This window comes from Elephantulus edwardii, unplaced genomic scaffold (assembly GCF_000299155.1).
Source record: "Elephantulus edwardii isolate Elephantulus edwardi_28Jun2011 unplaced genomic scaffold, EleEdw1.0 scaffold00283, whole genome shotgun sequence".
NCBI classification, from domain to species: Eukaryota; Metazoa; Chordata; class Mammalia; order Macroscelidea; family Macroscelididae; genus Elephantulus; species Elephantulus edwardii.
Genome location: NW_006400033.1, coordinates 2,842,810 through 2,863,635, shown reverse-complemented (window position 1 = coordinate 2,863,635; position 20,826 = coordinate 2,842,810). Strand labels below are relative to the sequence as shown.

At 40.9% G+C, this 20,826-nt stretch overlaps 1 protein-coding gene across 1 annotated transcript in view; it reads left to right on the top strand.

The window, feature by feature from the left end:
• The window catches only part of DNAH6 (dynein, axonemal, heavy chain 6), a 383,600-nt gene that overhangs the window by 293,562 nt on the left and 69,212 nt on the right, over positions 1-20,826 (top strand). Inside the window, exons 58-60 of the mRNA XM_006900399.1 lie at positions 2,213-2,393; positions 5,456-5,635; positions 12,624-12,857. Of these exons, the coding sequence (XP_006900461.1) occupies positions 2,213-2,393; positions 5,456-5,635; positions 12,624-12,857 (595 nt within the window). The remainder of the gene's footprint in view (positions 1-2,212; positions 2,394-5,455; positions 5,636-12,623; positions 12,858-20,826) is intronic.

The window sequence follows — 20,826 nt, the reverse complement described above, 5'->3', positions numbered from 1 at the left end:
GTCCACCAATCTTGACCCCACATTTCTCCTCATAGAGCCCAGCCTCCTGGATAATCTGTTCTGCATATAGGTTGAAAAGGTATGGAGATAGGATCCAATTGCTAGACTCAAGAACCACTGTTATCACTGACAAACTTGTCTCATTTTTCTTGTTTCCTTTAAGAATCTATTCTGCTAACTTGCTTAACTTCTGCTAAGTTCATTAATTACCAATCAAAGGATATGTCACCATAGTTCATGGAAATACTCTCATGGTATGATTGAGAATTTTTCAGGCCAATCTATCCCCATAAGTAGTTAAGCTTGGTTATACTGCTAAAGTGACTGGGACAAGAAGTCTCCTGAGACTTCAGCAGTGGGTTGTGGAATCTCCTTGGTTGGTGATTTTGAAGAGGGAAGCTGATAGACCCAAGTTTATGAAAGGATGCAGTTCTATCTCCAGAGTGCTGACGAGCAACTGTTGTCTTACTTGTCCTCCAATCTGCTGAGCTCTTGGTCATTACTGACTGTGTACATTTTCTCCAGGCTCCTCACAATTTTGAAAACTATGGTTCATTTCTGAAGCTTCTGGAAGCTGCCAAGAGGCAGGTTTTCTGTTCTTTGGAGTAGGATACCCAAAGAACAGGAAGAGGACACCCAAAGAACAGGACATCCTCCTTCACCTTCAGGAGTCCACTAGCCCATCCCACCATCCCCACTGCCTTCGGTCTCCCTTCCATCTCTTATTCTCACTGCCTTCCCTGGCACCCTCTTGGGTTCTGTGATCCATTTGATCTGTGATCCACCATTCTGTCCCATGAGCTTACCTTTATCTTAGAAATTCTTTAAATGTTTCTCTTCTGGGAATACTTCTTTAATCAACTAAATATGAGGTGCTAACTTCTTAAAGATTTCATAGAATAATTTGTAAGGTTTCCGAATCCAGCCTGTGCATAGCACATGAAGAGTGGGTTGTTAATATGTTATCATAGTGGGTGGTAACACGTACACTGGAGTCAGCAGTGGTCCCTCAGACGGTTAGTAAGGACTAGTTTAGACTTCCAGCAGCACCAAAAAAATAAGGCCTTATAATCTTCTGCTGTTGGGTTTGTAGTCTTTAGACCCAGAGGTCACCTTTCACCAGACAATAGTGAATATTGAGACTGTAAATTGAATAATAACACTGAAGTGGAATGTACTCCTTGGTCCAATAAGCCATATAACATTAAAAGGGCAGTATTTTCCCAAATGTCAAGCTCAGAAGGCAAGAAGGGTCAGGAAAGAAAGGCAAACTGAAACAAGAAACTCAGGAAAGAATTGGGAAAAGAACTTTAATGTAAACTAAAGGAATTACCACCATTGTCATAAAATAAAATATGTCTGACTTGTCAGATAAAAAAAACTATTTGGCCTGTACGTTTTTACCCAAATTACAATAAAATAATTTTTTCCAAAGATTATGACTACAAAGTTAGTATAGAGGGGTTCTGCTCTGTACCACACAGGCTTGCGGAGTCACATTGAACTCAGCAGTGGCTGTAGTCTGGAGTCAGCAGACCAGACTCAAGCCCAACTGTGTGTCTCTTAGCCTCAAGGCCTTGACCCGTAAGAGTCTGTTGTGCCCACATGCACAATGCCTGCCTCTCAGGGACATACTGAGGACCGGAAAGAATAAGCCACGAGCGACATGCTACTCACTAAACATTGATTCCTGAAAATAGAGGGCTGGGACTCAAATTATGAATGAGCATGTAAAGAAGGACCTCAGCTCACGTTTTGGATCCAGTGGTGAGGATCCTTGTTCAGATGCGTCGGAATTGTTTTACAGAGTCTGAGGGAATCCCCCTACGTGAGGGAGAGGAGAAAGCTTCATGCAAAATGAGAAATATGATCCAAGTTCTATTTTCAGATTGGAGCAAAGAAGCATTAGAGACAGAACTGGGTGATACATATATCAAGTATTGAGGTTTTTCTAAGACAAGCAGAAGCTATGGAAAGTACCCTGCACAGGGCTCTGAACTACAAAATGAAGAAGTGTAAGTGGGAGTAGTTCAGTGATGAGTCACTAAGCAAAGCCAACACAAGAGGCTGTGTGCATTCAGATTTGGTGACTAGCTTATATACTCAGCTGAATGGTGTTTTGATAGGAACCATTAGAAATAGATAAAGGGAAATAACAAGTTGAGGACACGGACCAGTTTGAATAACTCAACTGTTCAAACTTTGGTTCTAGTGATGTGGTGCGACTTGAAAAGCCTGAGCTAGAAGAACAAAGAATCAAGCTCATTGTGAGGATCAACACCGACAAGAACCAGCTGAAAAGCATAGAAGAGAAAATCTTGAAAATGCTCTTTACATCAGAAGGAAATATTCTGGACAATGAAGAACTCATCGACACACTCCAGGATTCAAAGGCAAGTAAAATATTTTCAGTGTTTACAGAAAGTGGATTGTTTAAGAAGTACAGCCATGATCTATGAGTTTGCTACAGGGCCTTTAGTGTCAGGAGGGCGGCTGGCTGGGGCACACACACACTGCTGCCTGGCTAGCAGTGCGCCTCACCAACCAAAAAGAGTAGAGAAACTGTAGACAGCTGCTCCTCTAGTCTCTGTCTTTTAATAAAGCATGCAATGTAAAGAACACGGACAAAATATTAGTTGAAAGGAACAAGTAGAATTACATACGTACATTACTATCATCCCTTCAGGACATCTTCTTGGTATTCATAGGTGGTTTTGCCTCCTCCTTCTGGGAGCTTCTAGAGCACCTTATTCTATTCTAACACCTGTTACACTTACCATCTAGCACAGTTACTGAATTTCACATCTCCTCTCTTTCACTGCTGCATTGTAACTTTTTAAAAAAAATTATTATTATTATTATTAATTTCAATGAACATCTACAGAGATTTTGGAATTCCATTCATTCATTGTTGCACTTTTCTCCCCACCCACCCCATTCCCACCCCCAGTTTGCTCCTCTCCTTGAAAAGCAAAAGACAAACTCCTTCATTTGTACACAGTCCCCTCCCCAACCCTGCACATTCCCACCCCCACCCCAAGTATACTCCACTCCGCAACCCTCATTCCGGACTCTTATGATAATCATAATGCCCTAAAATATATTAATTTTAAACTATTCTCTCCCTCATTGTGCATTGTAACTTTTATGTGGTTGGAATCAGTGACTAATTCATCTGATATTACTTCTCCAAGCACTTAGCATGGTGTACATTTTTGGTGCTCAATAAATATTTGTTGAAGGTATGAACATCTCATACAAAGATAGTTTTACATAAAATGTCATTTAAGTACAGCAAATTATTTTGCAGACCCAAGCCATGATGTTAAAAGTGAACATTAAGAACCTAGTGTGCTAATTTCCAAGAAACAATGTGTTCAAGTGCCAGAGATGATGAGGATGGCACAGGATAGGATACGATTCAGAGCTATCATTCATAGGTACCTTGAATCATACTCAACGGTGCCTAGCCACAGCGACAGTAACAAAGCCTGCACAATTATGTTTATTCACTCATGAAAAAAAATTCATTTGTTTTAAAAATTCCTTTAACTTCACTGGACAAGAAGCAAAGTTCTTTCCATTGTCTTTCCCTAACATTATCAGTTGCTTACCACTTTACATCCTGGTCTCTTGAGATCTTAGTGTCGGAACAGTCAATAATTAATCCTCAGCTTACCATTTCCTCCCTCTCTGTCTCTGTTCATCAGTCATTCATTCTTCTTGAGTGTTTAATTCAGTTACTTGTTAACCTATTTGTTATGTGTCCTCTTCTCAGCGATTTACTTTCAAACTGCTTAAAAGAGTGAAATAGTTCTACAAAGCTTTTTATGAAACCCAGTAATCCCTGGGTTCCATCCACCTTCCTCCATGCTTGCCTTCACAGAAGCCAGTGCTTTCTCTTTTTTTGCTGGGAATTGCATTCTCACATCTTTTCTCTAAACTCAAACTCATTGCTGTTAATGCTTGAATTTCTTGTTTTGCCCATTGATTATTGTCTATCCATAATAAAATATCAAAAGTATCTTCCTGAACCTCTACATTACACACTCATAACCTTCCCATGTCCCAACTTCGCCATGTAAGTGTATCTGAATTATAGCTAAACATTCAATGCCTACATTGCCTGGAGGGTGAGAAGACCTAACTAGAAGCATTTTGGAGGCTGAGAAAAGGAGTAAGGAAAGGTCTCACAACCCAGTGTGTATGTTCTGACCACGAAATGCCCCTCAAAGGAGATCCAATCACATGTCTGAAAATTTCAAGAGCGTTTATTAATTCCACATATGGAGACTTTCTCCCTCCGTGAGTTGGTAGCGGGGGAAAAAGCCCCGAGTCCCCCCTCCCAATTGCTTTTATAGCTTTTCTTGGGTGCCCTGTTGGGGCAGGGAGATTGAGAATCATAGTTGGTGGGTCGGGGGATCAGTCATGTGGGTTGGCTTTTGACAGGCTGGCTACGTTGCCTGCCTTTACTCGTTCCGTGTCACTTAGACACTAGTTAATTCTTTACTTTGCAAGGACAAATAAGACTTTACCCAGGGCATTCGTGTTTGCCTTAAGCTAAGAATTTTTATGGCCCGCTTCTGCTTCTGGCATTAATGGGGGTTTTGCTGTCCCTTCAGTGTATAAATTCGTTAATATGTTTTCAGTATGGTACCTGCCCTCAAGGAGATGTGGTGGCCCAATGACTTGGCACTCAGCAGCCAAAATATCCCAGAAGCCCAAAAGGAAGAAAAGGCCTTCAGTTCTCCTGTAAAGGTTACAGCCTAGGAAACCCTCAGCCTCAGTTCTGCTCCATCAGATAGGGTCACGATGAGTTAGAATAGACTTGATGACACACAGTAACAACCCTGCTCTCTCCTGTGCCTGGTTTCCTTCCATTCAAAGACCTTCCTTCTTACTTCACAGCTAACATCTGTTTTTCTGCCAGAGTGGGCAAGGGGCAATCCTCTGGCTGGGTGATGTAGGTAAACAGCCTGAAGGTCTCCAAATCAATACTATTTTTTTAAGCCCTTCCCACTTCTAACCAGTTGCTTGTTGCTATAAATTCCTAAGCCCTAGAAAAGAATTGTGCTTCATAAATTTGGTGGGTTCTTTTGTTTTTCTCCTTCACCAGCTTAAAAACCATTTTCCACATCTGCTAAGTCATTTTCACTTCTTCCATTTTCCAGCTCCCAAAATTTTAGTGTCATCTTTCCTTTTGTGTTCTTAGTGGCAAGAAGCTGCACTACAATACCAAAGACATGGTGCAAGTCCCCCAACTACTCCAGGGGAGAAAGGTGGGCAGTTTCTTCCCATGCAATAAACTGTTTCTGAAGACCCACTAGAGGGTCAACTATGGGTCAGTTCCAAGTCGATGGTGCACAACAGCAACAACAGACCAACTGCATAGATTTTAAAATCTGACTCTTCCTGAGACCAGCCTCTAAGAACATATCCTTGTCTGTTCATTCAGATCACTTCTGGGGCTATTAAAACCCGACTGAAGGAAGCAGAGTCCACGGAAAAGATGATCAACGTTGCTCGTGAGAAGTACCGCCCAGTAGCCACTCAGGGGTCTGTCATGTACTTTGTCATTGCCAGCCTCTCAGAGATAGACCCCATGTATCAATATTCACTGAAGTATTTTAAACAGGTAAGGTAGGTGGTGGTCATTACTGCTATCATTGCAAATGAAACGTATCTCATGATGTTCCTTTAAATGATATTTTGTTCCTTTCATGAGTCTGTTTAACAAGTAAATGTCACTAGGGGTCTGGGTTTGGACTTCTATTGAGTTTGGTTTTTAAAGTGACTCTAACTGCTATGATTCCTAAAGATTTACAAACCCAGTGTGCATAGAACTGTCTGTAAAGGAGGAAAAGAACGCCCCTTCTCATGTTCGGTTTTCTCCTGACTTTGTCAACTAATTCGTTTTCCTTCCTGCCTTCTTCCTGTGAGCTATTTCTTTAGCCTTTTCTATAGTCGTCTAGCCTCCTTTCCATGGCTTGTGTTTTCTGTGATGTCTTTAACTGTACCGACCTTAACTAATCTGCTTTCTCCATTTCCTTGGGATTGCAGTACAAATTCTTACCACTTGGCCACAAGAGCACCCTTTTCCCTGGAAAGACTTTTAATAATGCAGACTAGTCCAGGCTTTCATTCTGAGGTATCCTAGAAGCCCTGGCCCCCTTTGCTCTCTCACTATATATATGGCTGTCAGACCCTCCTGCCTGATTTATGGTCTCTCTGTCTCATACTCGCAATTGCATCCTATCTTTTCTCTTGTGAGGAAGACTTGTCTCCATTCCTCACTCTTTCTAGACGCATTTCATGACATTGCACATAAGTAATTTCAGTGTTCCAAAGCTTCAGTATGCAGCACTGGTCTTACTGAAATTTTTAGGGGAGTCAAACACAGCTCAATCCATGTTCTCAGAGCTGAATCCAGCCCATCCAGTTGCTCTAGCCACATTTCTCAGTGTTCTTCTGCAAATTGATCCACTTCGTGATTTGATATTTATGGTGCTCCCTCCATTTATAAAGCCCTCCCTCCTGGTTCAAATGTCACTTTCTCCAGGGATTCCTACTGATGGGCTGCAGGCATCTGGAATCTCAAGTGGACTGGACCTCCCCAGATGGCCGACTTACATGGCTGAGCTGCCAAGCATAGCACCTTCATGACTATTCTATATGGCTGGACTTCTCACAATCTAGCAACTGGATTCCATGAGGGAGTTAGCAAAAAACAAATATCCTAAGAAACTGATGTAAAAGCTTCAAAGCTTGTTCTGACCTCCTAGCACTGGTTGTCCTGAAACATTACTTCTCTTCTTTCTCTTGCAAATAAACTCACTAAGACTAGTCTAGGCTCAGGAGGAGGGCAACTAGACTCTCATCTTTCAATGGGAAACACAGCAAGGAATTTTCAGCAGTTTTTAATGGAACACATTGGATATGCCTTTAATTTAATATATATGGCATGGATATTAATTGCCTGAGTAGGATTCTCTCCCCAGTTAGAGTCTGCTCTCCCAAATGCAGGCCTCAAGTCTCACCCATTCCTGCATTCCCCATGGTGTCTAGCACCACAACACACTTTATGAATGCTACATGAATAAAATCTGTGAGAACCTCTCCAGAAGAGAGTTGTCAATCTGATGCTCCTATAATATTCTATGTGAAACCTATACATACACCAAGAGGCTTTTGTATGGACAGAGCATGGGAACACTGTTATTGTTGTTATGCACTGTTGAGTCACATGCAAGTCATAGCGACCCTATGTACAGTAGCCCTGAAACCTGCTCTATCCTGTGCCAACTTTATTGTCTCTGACACACCTACCATGATTACCCCAGTTACTGAATCAATATATCCATCAAGGGTCTTCCTCTCTTTCTCTGTCCCTCCATCCTCCCAAACATGACGTCCCTCTCCAAGGGCTGGCCCCCCCTTGCAACATGTCCAAAATATGTGAGACAAAGCCTCAGAAGGAAAAAAAATCTTTGTTTTCTTGATGTTGACCTTCAATCCATATTTAAAGGAACACAACATAGGTTAAAATTTGAGTTCCTATAATCAAGGATGCTTTCGGCAGAATGTTAAATGATCCCAGAAGTATTAAAAGAAGATGGAAGGAATATACTGAGTCACTGTATCGAAAGGAATTGGAAGACACAGAAGAATTTCATGAAACAACATATGAGCAAGAGCCTATGGTGATGAAAGAAGAAGTTCAGGCTGCTTTGAAGGAAATGGCAAAAAATAAGGCTCCAGGAATAGATGGTATACCAATTGACATATTTCAGTTAACAGATGCTGCCCTGGATGTGCTCACCAAGTTGTGCCAAGATATCTGGAGAACGACCACTTGGCCAACTGACTGGAAGAGATCGATATTTGTTCCTATCCCAAAGAAAGGTGACCCAACCGAATGTGGAAACTATGGAACAATGTCATTGATTTCACATGCAAGCAAGATTTTACTGAAGATTACCCAGAAACGACTGGAACAGCATATCAACAGAGAACTACCAGAAGTCCAGGCTGGTTTCCGAAGGGGTCGTGGTACTAGAGATATTGTAGCTGATGTTAGATGGATCTTGGCTGAAAGCAGGGAATACCAGAGGAATGTCTATCTGTGTTTCATTGACTATTCAAAGGCATTTGACTGTGTAGATCATAACAAACTATGGCTGACTCTGAGAAGAATGGGAATCCCAGAACACTTGATCGTTCTAATGCAAAACTTATACTTGGACCAGGAGGCAGTTGTCAGAACAGAGCAAGGGAACACTGCATGGTTCAAAATTGGGAAGGGCGTACGCCAGGGATGCGTCCTATCTCCATACCTTTTCAACCTATATGCAGAACAGATTATCCGGGAGGCTGGGCTCTATGAGGAGAAATGTGGGGTCAAGATTGGTGGACGATTTATCAACAATCTGCGTTATGCAGATGACACAACCCTGCTTGCTGAAACTGAGGAGGACCTGAAGCGCCTGCTGCAGAGTGTCAAGGACTACAGCCTACAATATGGATTGAGGCTCAATGTCAAGAAGACAAAGATTCTCACCACTGGACCAATTGGCAGCATCAGGATGGATGGTGAAGAGATTGAGATTGTACACAGCTTTAGTTTGCTTGGCTCCGTAGTCAACAGTCTTGGCACCAGCAGCCAGGAAATTAAAAGGCGCATTGCCATGGGAAAGTCTGCTGTTAGGGACCTCTCCAAAGTACTGAAAAGCCGTGGTATCTCTTTGGAGACTAAGGTGCGTCTGATACAGGCCACGGTCTTCGCAATCACCTGTTATGTATCAGAGAATTGGACAATAACTAAGGAGGATAGAAAGAGAATTGATGCCTTTGAGCTGTGGTGCTGGAGAAGAGTATTGAGAATACCATGGACTGCTAGGAAAACAAACAGATTTGTCCTGGAAAGGGTTCAACCGGGTGGCTCCTTGGAGGCAAGGATTCTGAGGCTCCGTCTAACGTACTTTGGACATGTTGTGAGGAGAGACCGGTCCTTGGAGAGGGGGACATCATGCTTGGGAGGGTGGAGGGACAGCGCTGGAGAGGAAGGCCCTCTATGAGGTGGATTGATTCAGTGACTGGGATAATTGGGATGGGAGTGTCAGAGACAGTGCGATTGGCACAGGACAGAGTGGAGTTTAAGGCTGTTGTACATAGGGTCGCTATGAGTCGCAGGCGACTCGACAGCACATAACAACAACAACAACATGTATTAGGGTTGAATTCATTCTCTATACCTATTCAGTCTGTACCCGAAACATATTATTTGAGAACTTGAACTCTATGAAGAAGAATGTCCCATCATGAATGGAGGAAGATTCATCAATAACTTTTATTATGCAGATGATTCATCCTTGCTTGCTGAAAGTAAGGAAAACTTGAACCACTTACTACAAAAGGTTAAACAGGGCAGCCTTCAACATGACTTGCATCTCAGCATCAAAAAAACAAAAATCCTCGTCACTGCACCAATATGCAACATTGAAAAAGATAAAAGATGAAATTGTCACCAACTTCATTTTACTTGGATCCACAATCACCACCCTTGGTATCAACAGCCAGGATATCAGGACACATATAGCATTGGAAAAGTCTACTTCCAGGGATCTCTCTGAGGTCCTAAAAAGCATTGATGTCAGTTTAAAGACTAAAGTGTGCCTTATTCAAGCCATAGTCTTTCCAGTCACCTGCTAGGCAGCTGAGAGCTGCACAACGAATAAGGATGACAGAATAATTGATGCCTTTGAACTGTGGTGTTGGGGAAAAAAATACTGAATATCCCATGGACTGCCTGAAGAACAAATAGGTCTTGGAAAAGGTGCTATCTTGGAGTTTTTCCTCAATTCCTAAAGTCAAGGGTTTGCCACTCTCATAGCTCTGCTGTAAAAAGAGCACAGGCCACTTGAAGAGCTCTATATCTGACCTTTATAAACTTCACGGAGGGAAACTATCCCTGCTCACAGCATGAATAACACAACACCAATTCCCATGAGGTCAGACATGTCCCCCACACTCCCATGCCTCCTTCTACTCATCTCAACACCAATTTAATGCTTGGTTGGATCCAGAATCCAAAGGGATAGCTCACAGACCACACAGAACCATATTGGAGGAGTTAAAAGATTATAATTCAGAATCAGATTAATAACAAAATACAGATAAGACAGCTTCCAAAATGTGCACACAGGCACCTCAGCCTCAAGTCTTGTGGCTCTAAGTATTTCTAGGTTCTCATTCCTGCTAAAATTGGCTTTTTCTCACCAATTGTCCAACAAAGTTCTCAGTCTTGCCAATATTAGCTTGCATCTACCAACTTCCCATCTCAAATCAATTTTCCAGTTTAGCCATTGCTGCTATTGATGTTTCAAAGCATGTCCAACATTTCACCAGGTAAGGAAGTTCTCTCTTACCCAGAGATGTCTGGGTAAAGAATTCATTGCTTCTGATAGAAGAAGAATTACTATCTCTGCAGCTAGATCTCTTCCACTTATTGGTGAGACTAGCCAATCCCCTTGCAGGTTGTTGAGACTGGCCAATTTCCTTGTGGAATGGCAGATAACCAATCCCTTTGTGGATAGGCCAACACACTCCATTCACATATTCTAGCCCATCTACATAACAACATCAAATTAGGGCCAGAGAAGGCATATTAAAAGATAAACTTCCTATCTGTTCCCTTCCTTTAGTTTGTGGGTAATAAGCAAGATAAGGATCAGTTACCTGTTGAATACTATCTAACTGTAATGATAACTTTGCTTATGCTGTGTATTTGGAGATTTTTGAAGTTTTAAAAGCTGTTACAATAGGAATTCTGGTAGCCTAGTGGCAAGAAGCTGTGCTGCAATCCCAAAGGCATACAGTTCGAGGCCACCAACCACTCTGCGGGAGAAGGATGGGCAATTTCCTCCCATGCAATTAACTGCCTTTGAAAACCTGCTGGAGGGTCAGCTATGGGCTGTTTCCAACCCAACGGTAAACAACAGCAGTAAATAAAAGTAAGATTTAGAAAAAAAAATCTTAGCTTGAGCTGAGATAAAAAGGAAATATTGGGCTAATCAATAAAGCTGTAATTTGAAAGGGAAACTAGATACTTACCTGTATTCGTGGGTGGTATCAAGTCATCCTCTACCATTCGCCACCACAGCGTAGGTTGAAAGCATTCAGAATGCTTTCCATCTCACTGTACTTTATTTTCACACCAAATCTGTTGCCTCTACACTGTGCTTTTACTGTTCTGCTTCTTTTCTGGTTGTTAAATAAAGTTTCACTTTCTTGTCTAATATACGTCTTAAAACAATAACTCCACTGCCCTTTGTAAACCACACTTTCAAGAGCATTTCAGAGGCTTTAACATCTACAGTTCTCTAAGCCCTTCTTCCAAGCCCTTTTCATATTTTAAATGGAGGTCTACCATTTAGTAAGGCAACATTGACCATCCAGCTTCTTTCCTTCATCATGTGCTTCATCCAAGCAACAGCAGGAGGGTGGGTCCATGGCAGAGCTGCACACCCGAGTGTGGTACTGTTAGAGAGGAATGATGTGCACCTCTTGGCTTTCATTTGCCCTGGTTTTCAGCTAGTTCTGGTTTCTAGTCTGGTTTGATCCATCTGCTCTCTTTATGCACTTTAATTCCTCTCAGGGTGATCCAGAATTTAGTCAACCATTACCTCACTGGCCTTCTCTGCCTCCTTGTACTTTAGGCCCCCTGAAATCTCTGCCAAGTGCCCCTCTTGTCCTTGGTAGAATGAGCCTTCAACAACTGCTCAGGATTCGCCTCTCATGATCTCCAGCCAGGCTCACAAGCTCAGTTTCTGCCCAGTTTCCCCACAGGCTCCGATCCTCTCATTCTTAAACTACCATCATCGCTGCCTTCTCTACACTTTTGTCGTGTGGAGCACTTGTCGTGAGGAAGAAGGGTCCTTTCAAAATTCCCGAACAGAAAGGTGGATGTTACCTTTAAAATAAATTTGTCTTAAATTCCAAAGAAAATTCCAGAATGTTCTTTTCATACTCTAGGCCTTATCTTAAAGAAGTGCTAAGAGTACATGACCTTACCTTGTTCTAACATCTGTCACCTAAATATGAAAGGTTTGTCAAACATTTTTTAGAAGACGTAAAAAAACTGGTAGTACTCGCTTACCTCTCTTTTCCATTATTTTCTGTCCTACATAAATATGATGCCTTTTGTGTATTGTCAGAAGGTTGGTTTTGGTTCATTTCTATAAAACACCCTGGTGGCAGCAGGGCCTAGGTTGTCAGCTGCTAATTGAGGGACGGGCAGTTTGAACCCACCGCCTTCTCTGCTTGTAAAGATCACAGCCTTGGAATCCAGGCAGCAGTTCTGCTCTGTCCATAGGATGGCTATATGCTGGAATTGACTCAAGAGTAGTGGGTCTGGTCTAGGATGCACATTCCAAATAAAGACAGGAGTGTGGAAAAGAAACATCAAGTGTCAATTTGTAATGAATTCTGAACTTCGTATAGTGGTCAACTCTTATGTTATTCTTTACTCACTGAACTTAGATATGGGGAAGAGAGCAGCAGAGATTGTCTTATCTCCACGAAGAATTAACTGAACTGAAACTTTAACCAAGCTCTCTTTCATACAGTTGTTCAACACAACAATTGAAACCTCTGAAAAGGCAAGTGACCTAGAGACACGGCTTGACATACTGCTGGAACAAACTCTTTTGACTGCTTATGTCAATATTTCAAGAGGACTTTTTGAACAACATAAACTCATCTACAGCTTTATGATCTGTGTTGAGATTATGCGTCAGCAAGGAAGACTTACTGATGCTGAATGGAATTTCTTTCTTCGAGGTTCTGCTGGATTAGAAAAGGTACCTGTTTTACATTTTGTTGGCAAATGTCATTCTGGATAAAGTCTGTATGTACTAGCCAGTGCAGCTGAGGGACCCTGGCACTGTGTAGCCCAGAGTCGAGGGGGCCAGAGATCAGGAAGCCCAAGTGTTAGCTCAGTTTTGCCAACAGTTAGCTGAGTGGTGTTGGTGACTTTTGACCTCTTCATACAACAGTTTTGTCATATGTAGAAATTAGTCGTCGTGAGAACCCATTGAGCTTAGTAGTGTGAACATATTTTTAAAACTTGACCATCTTATAAAATGTGAAGAGTTAAATCTAAGTTGTTTATATTGTTGCTGTTAAGTGCCATCAAGTCCTCTATGACTCACAGTGACCCTATGAACAATCTGAACCCTGCCCTGTCCTGTGACATCCTCACCATCTCTAACATACTTCAAACCATCATTGTAATCAGTGCAGCAATTAATCTCATTGAGGATTTTCCCCTCCTTCAGTGACTCCCCACCTTTCCAAGCATGATGTCCTTTTCTAAGGACTGGCCCCTCCATATCTACATTTGTTCCACAGATATTCAATTAATTCTTACTTAATGTTGGTTTAACCTTATAAGCACATTAACATTTATTATCAGCTTGCTGTGTATTTTGTTTTAGTATTCTGTGTGCATATTAACTCATTTATTCCTTTCAAGGTTCCTCTTAGGTGAATTCCTACTTTCATTCTCTTTTTATTATGAGATAAAGCATAGAAAAGTTAAATAATTTGTCATGGTCATAATCTTATTAGGTAACAGAACTGCATTTTAAATCCTACCTTTGTACAATTTGCTTCTTAACAAGCTTATTGTTGACAATTTATAATCAGTAATGCTCCCACACTGTTACTTTGTGTTATAACTTTCCTTACAGCAGTCCTGTGTGCACTTCAGCAGTCTGATTTCTCAACTCCATCTACATGTACAAGTCAATGACTAGTTACCTTCTTCAGCCTGTGCAATTGTTCTTACCCTCATTTTCTAAATTGTTTCTTCCTCTTGAAGATGAACTCATTGCCCCCTAAAATCCATATCTAATCTGTTGAGTTTATGTCACTTTGGTCTCGGCTGCTCCAGGAGAGAATGATAGCTAATCTCCTCCTGTGTGATTTACAACTTCTGTAAACCCACTGCCAGCTATGTGTCAACTATGATCTGGGTCCAACTTGGCAGCATGTAACAACCAGCACTTCAAAAAGGAAAAGACAAACAATCCAATTACTAAATGGGGAGAATATGTGAAAAGACTCCACGTCAACCAGTTTAAATGGCCAACAAACACGTGAATAAATGTTTAAGACCACTATTATTGCTATTTTAAGTGCTGTCGATTACAACTCTTAGTAACCCTATCTATGAACAGCAGAACTGAACCCTATTAGATCCTGTGCCTTTCATGTCAAAACAAAAATGGTATATCATCTCACTCAAGAAACAATAGTCAAGTTTAATAGGCAAGCAAACAACAAATGTTGTCAAAAACGTGGAGAGATTAGAAAGAATTCTCGTTGCGCTGCTTATGGGAATGTAAAATGATTCAGGTATTTCATCACAAAGTTAAAAATGGAAAAAGTGTTTGATACAGCTATTCCACTACTGGGAATACACCATTTAGATATCAGAGCTTCAGCATGAATAGTTTGTATGCAAATATATGTTTATTGTAGCATTGTTTACAATGGCAAGGAAATGGAAGCCACTTAAATACCATCAACAAATGCATGGATAGAGTAACTGCAGTACATTGCAGTGCTAACACTGAAAAACAATGAAGAATTCATGAAACACTACACATACTGGGCAGGACTACAAGATATTATGCTGAGAGAAGTAACTCAGTCACAGAGAGACAAGTAATGTAAGACCACTCTTACTAAAATAGGAGGGTTATGGGAAGCGGACAGGGAGAACAGGAATAAAATTGAAATACAATGAACACTGTAATGGAGTAGGGGAAGGCAACATCAGCCTAAGATGAATAGATGATCAGACAGTTGTTGTTGTTGCTATGTGCCTTTGAGTTGCCTACAACTCTTAGCAATCTTATATACAATAGCTCTGAAGCCTGCTGTGTCCTGAACCAATCTCAAGGACTCCAACACACCTACCCCTATTGCCCCAGTTACTGTCAATCCATCTCATCTGGGTCTTCCTTTCCTGCATTGTCCCTCCACCTTTCCAAGCATGATGTCCTCTTCAAGGACCGGTCGCTCCTGGCCACATGCCCAAAGTATGTGAGACAAAGCTTCAAAATCCTAGTCTCCAAGGAGAAACTTGGTCTCATTCTCTCCAAGTCAGACCTATTTGTTTTCTTGATGATCGTGGTATGTTCAAGATTCTTCTCCAACAACACAACTCAAAGGCATCAATTTTCTGTCACCTTTAGTCATTGTCTAGCCTTCTGATGCACAGCAGGTCATTGCAAAGACCATGGCCTGGACCAGATATGTCTTAGTCTCTTGACTGACATTATTGCCTCTTAGTACTCTGGAGAGGTCCCTGATAGTAGATTTTCCCAGTGAGAGTCATCTTTTGCTTTTCTGAGTGCTGCTGCCAGGGGTGTTTAATGTAGAGCAGAGCAAGCTGTGGTTGTTAACAACCTCAATTTTTTCAATCAACAATATGGAATGAAGAAAACAATGATGAATTGCCAAAAAGTGGGGGCTCAAACTCACACAGAAGTTCCTCAAAAGACAGACCTGGCAAATAAAGGGATAAGGGAGCTCAGGTGGCTTAGTAATAAAGAGTTGTGCTGCCAACTGAAAGGCAGTTTGAATCCACCTGATGGGCAGCCTCCTCCTGTGCGCTTTACTGCCTCTGCAAAACTGCTGGAGGGTCAGCTCTGACCCACTTCTGACTCGACAGTACATGACAGCAATAACATCTATCTGACAAGGGCTTATTATTAAAACTAAAAATTCTTACAACTTAACAGCCAAAAAAGTAAAGCAATTTAAAAACACCTATTCTGGGAAACACTGTATTTTAATTTGGTAAATAAACTAGTATAATTAAAATAAATAAAAACAAGCAAAGAATGGATACAAATGGCCAAAAAGTGCATGGAAAAAAGTACATGAAAAGAGTCATTAGGGAAATAGAAATCAAACCTATTTGCATTTATCCCAAGATGGCTATGATTAAAAAAATCAGAATACAATAGATGTTAGCAAAGGTGTGGAGAAAATGGAACTCTCATCTATTCTGTTTGGGATTGTAGAATAGTCTAGCCATTATGGAAAACAGTTTGAAGTTTTCCCAAAATTTAAATATAGAAAGGAAAGAGATGACAGATAAGGAAAGTGCTACTGAATATGAAAAACAGAAGAGGCCTTACATTTCTTGACCTCAAAATCTACTACACAGTGACAGTAATCAAAAAAGCTTGTTTCTTTTACAATGATAAATGTATTCCATATATCAATAAAATGGAATTGGGAACCCAGAAAGAAATCAATCCTCCTGTGGACAGATTATCTTTGATGAAGAGATGGAATTCATTATGTAGGAGAAAGGCAGTCTCTTTAACAAATGGTACTTGCAAAGCTGGATATTTACACAAACTTAAAACAAGATGTATGCCTCACATCACAAACAAAAACTAACTCAAGATGGATCAAGGACCTAGGCTCAAAACAAAACAAAAAAATTCATCAAAGAAAGGATAAGCTTGGAAGCCCTGGTTTAGGGCATAAACAGACTATTAAGTATAGCCAATAATGTACAATCAGTAGAGAATAAAATGGATGATTGAGACTACCTAATAATTAAATACCTGAGTCCATAAAAAAATTTCTCCAAAGGGTAACAAGAGAACCTACATATTGGGGCAAACACATTTAGCAATGATGTTTCTGACAAAGGACTCTAATATGTATGGAAATTTTCCAACAGCTCAACAAGAAAAACAATCCAATCATAAAATGAACAGAAGACTTGAAAAGACACTTTACCAAAGAAGATGATCAGGTGGTCAACAAACACATGCAGTAAGGCTCAAGCTGTTAGAGTGACACAAATCAAAGCAACAATGAGATATTATCCCATACCGGCAAATACAACATGTTCAATAAGACAGCCAAAAAAAAAAAAAAAGACAGCAAAGAGCAAATACTGGCTATGATGTGGAGAGACTGGAAATCTCATACATTGCTGGTGGGAATGTAAAATGGTGCAACCACTATGGACAGCAGTTTGGTGCTTCCTTAGAAAGTTTAGGAAATAAAAGTACCATTTGATCATTTACACGTAAGTATATATCCCAAAGAGTATATATCCCAAAGAGAGAGTTATGTTGACCTAGTGGAAAAGAAGTTATGCTACCAAGCCAAAGGTGGGTGATTTTCATCTGGGGCCCTCAGCCGGGTTCAAATTGTTTTCCTGTCAAACAAACATTCTTCTAGGTGGTATAGCACTCATCTGTGCGTTGCTGTACAGAGGCAACTCGTGGTTGCTGTGATGCTAAAGCCTGTGACAGTGATGTGCCAATCGTGGTAATGGGTACCCATGGTGGACAGTGTTGGCTGGAGCTTCCCAACTAAATCAAGCCTGGAAGCAGGCCCGACATCCACTTCCAAAATGGCTTGCCTCCAGAAACTCTATGTGCAAACAGTGCTCAGGCTGTTCGTTCATAGGGTCGCTATGAGTCGTCTGCAACTCGACAGCACCAAACAACAACAACAAACAATATATCCCAAAGAAATAAGAGGAGTGGCAAAAACAGATACGCATATACTCATGTAGCATTATTTACAAGAAACAAAAGGTGGGAACCACCTGAGTGTCCATCAGTGGACTGAAGGATGAACAAACTATGGTGGTACATTCATACAATGGCATATTATGCAACACTGAAGAATGGAGAAGAATTTGTGAAACACTGCACAATTTAGATGAACTTACAGCAATTTATGCTAAATGACATAGATCAGTTACACAAAGGATAATTACACTGCATGAGCACTATTGTAAAATGCTAAAGAAAAGGGCTTGAGACTTAAGCCATCATAGCAAGGACTGGTCAAGGGAAGAGGGATCTGTAGGCAGAAGTAGAAAGGGTTTGTGGTGGAGTAGGGAAAGGGATATGTCAATATACACGTAGCAAGGGCGGGTAGCAACATTGAATCTATTGGTCATTTTTCTAATTGGGTAAATGTCTTTAATCTGCTCTTTTCTGTAAAATGCTTGTCTATCAAACAAACACACAAATTAAGGCAGACCAGGAAGAAGGATTCGCCATCCACTTCTGAAATAACAGGCCTCCAAAAACCCTACGTACAATAGAGCACACTTAGACTTGCTGGCATGGCAATTGAGACTGAGATCTTAGAAATGAAAACACAAAGGAGGAGCAACAGCTGAATGCAGACACTAGTGACTGGAATGTGGAATGGAAGAAGCATGAATATAGGAAAATTGGACATTGTTAAGAAAGAAATGGAATGCATAAATACTGACATACTAGATATTGGCGAAATGAGATGGCTTGGCATGGGACATTTTGAATCAGATGATCATCTGATCTACTGTACCGGGGATGACAAGGTGAAAAAAAATAAGGTTGGTTTCATAATTAAAAAGTCATTTCTAGATCCATCATGAAATACAGTTTGGTGAGTGACAGGATAATATCCATACACACATACAAGGAAGTCCAGTGATAATATCCATACACACATACAAGGAAGTCCAGTGAATACCACTATCCTTCAAATATATGAGCCAAAGAGGAGGAAATGGAAGATTTCTACCAATTTTTGCAATCAGAAACCAATCGAACATGCAATCAAGATGCATTGATAATAATGGGTAACTGGAACGCAAAAGTTGGGAACAGGGAAGAAGGAAAACATGGACTCAGTGACAGAAATGAGGCTGGAGATAGAATGGTAGAATTCTGGACATTCAATGATTTATTCATTGCAAATACCGTTTATAAGAAACATAAACACAGGCTATACACATGGATTTCACCTGATGGTATGCATAGGAATCAAATAGATTACATGTGTGGAAAGACTCACTGGAGTAGCTCAATGTCATATGTGAAAACAGGCCAAGTGCTGATTGTGGGACAGACCACCAACTACTCGCATGCAAGTTCAAGCTGAAATTGAAGAAAATTAGATCAAATCCACGGGAACTAATATTTGACCTTAAGTCTCTCCCACTCGAATTTCAAAATAATCTCAGGAACAGGTTTGAGGCCTTGAGCACCAATGAGTGTAGACCAAATGAGCTGTGGGAGGATATCAAGAATATAATCCATGAAGAATGCAAAAGATCATTACAAAGGCTGAAGAGGAAGAAAAGACCAAAATGGATGTCAGATGAGACTCTGAATATTGCATTAGAACGCCGAGAAGCCAAAGTTAAAGGAAGAAACCAAGAAATCAAAGAGCTAGACAGAAAATTTCAAAAGGCAGCCCGGGATGACAAAGCAAGATACTATAATGAAATGTGCAGAGAGCTGGAGTCAGAAAATCAAAAGGGCTGAACTCGCTCAGCATTTCTTAAGCTGAAGGAGTTCAAAACAAAATCAAGCCATAAGTGGCAATACGTAAGGATGCTTTGGATAGAATGTTAAATGATCCAAGAAGCATTAAAATAAGATGGAAGGAATTCACAGAATCAATGTATCAGAAGGAATTGGCTGACACAGAAGAATTTAATGAAATAACTTATGAGCAAGAGCCTGGGGTGATGAAGGAGGAAGTTCAAGCTGGTCTAAAAGAATTGGCAAAAAACAAGGCTCCAGGAGTTGATGGCATACCAACTGGCATGTTTCAACAAACAGTTGCTGCCCTGGATGTGCTCATTAAGTTGTGCCAAGAAATCTAGAGGAGAGCCACCTAGCCTGGAAGAGATCGATATTTGTTCCCATTCAAAAAAAAGGTGATCCAACAGAGTGTGGAAATTACAATATCATTAATATCATATGTAAGCAAGATTCTGCTAAAAATTATTAAAAAATGACTGGAGCAATATGTCAACGAGAACTGCCAGATGTGCAGTCTGGATTTAGAAGAGGTTATGGTACTAGAGATATTACAGCTAATGTTATATGGATCTTGGCAGAAAGCAGAGTGCCAGAGGAATGTCTACCTGTGCTTCATTGACTATGCAAAGGCTTTTGACTGTGTGGATCATAACAAGCTATGGCTGACTCTGAAAAGAATGGGAATCCCAGACATTTTATTGTGCTTATGAGAAACCTATACTTGGACCAAGAGGCAGTCATCAGAACAGAGCAAGGAGACACTGCATGGTTCAAAATTAGGAAGAGGGTCCACCAGGGATGCATTCTGTCTCCATAACTATTCAATCTGTATGCAGAACAGATCATCCGGAACGCTGGGCTGTATAAGGAGGAATGTGGCATCAGGATTGGTGGAAGATTCAGCAACAATCTGTGTTTTGCAGATGACACAACCCTGCTTGCTGAAACTGAGGAGGACCTGAAGTGCATGCTGCAGAGGGTCAAGGACTGCAGCCTTCAATTCACTTTGAAGCTCAACATCAAAAAAACAAAGATTCTCACCACTGGATCAATTGGCAGTATCAGTATGGATGGTGAAGATTGAGATAGTTAACAGTTTTAGTTTGCTTGGCTCCATAGTCAACACTCTTGGTACCAGTAGCCAGGAAATCAAGAGACAAATTACATTGGGAAAGTCAGCTGTCAGGGACCTCCCCAGAGTACTTAACGAGCAGTGACATCAGGCTGGAGACTAAGGTGTGCCTGATCCAGGCTATAGTCTTTGCAATTGTGTGCTATGTGTTATAGAGTTGGACATAACTAGTGACTAGGGATGATAGAAAGTGAATTGATGCCTTTGAGCTGTGGTGCAGGAGAAGAGTGTTGAATATACCATGGACAGCTAGAAGAACAAACAGTTTTGTCCTGTTGTTGTTGTTATGTGCCGTCGAGTCACCTACAACTCATAGCGACC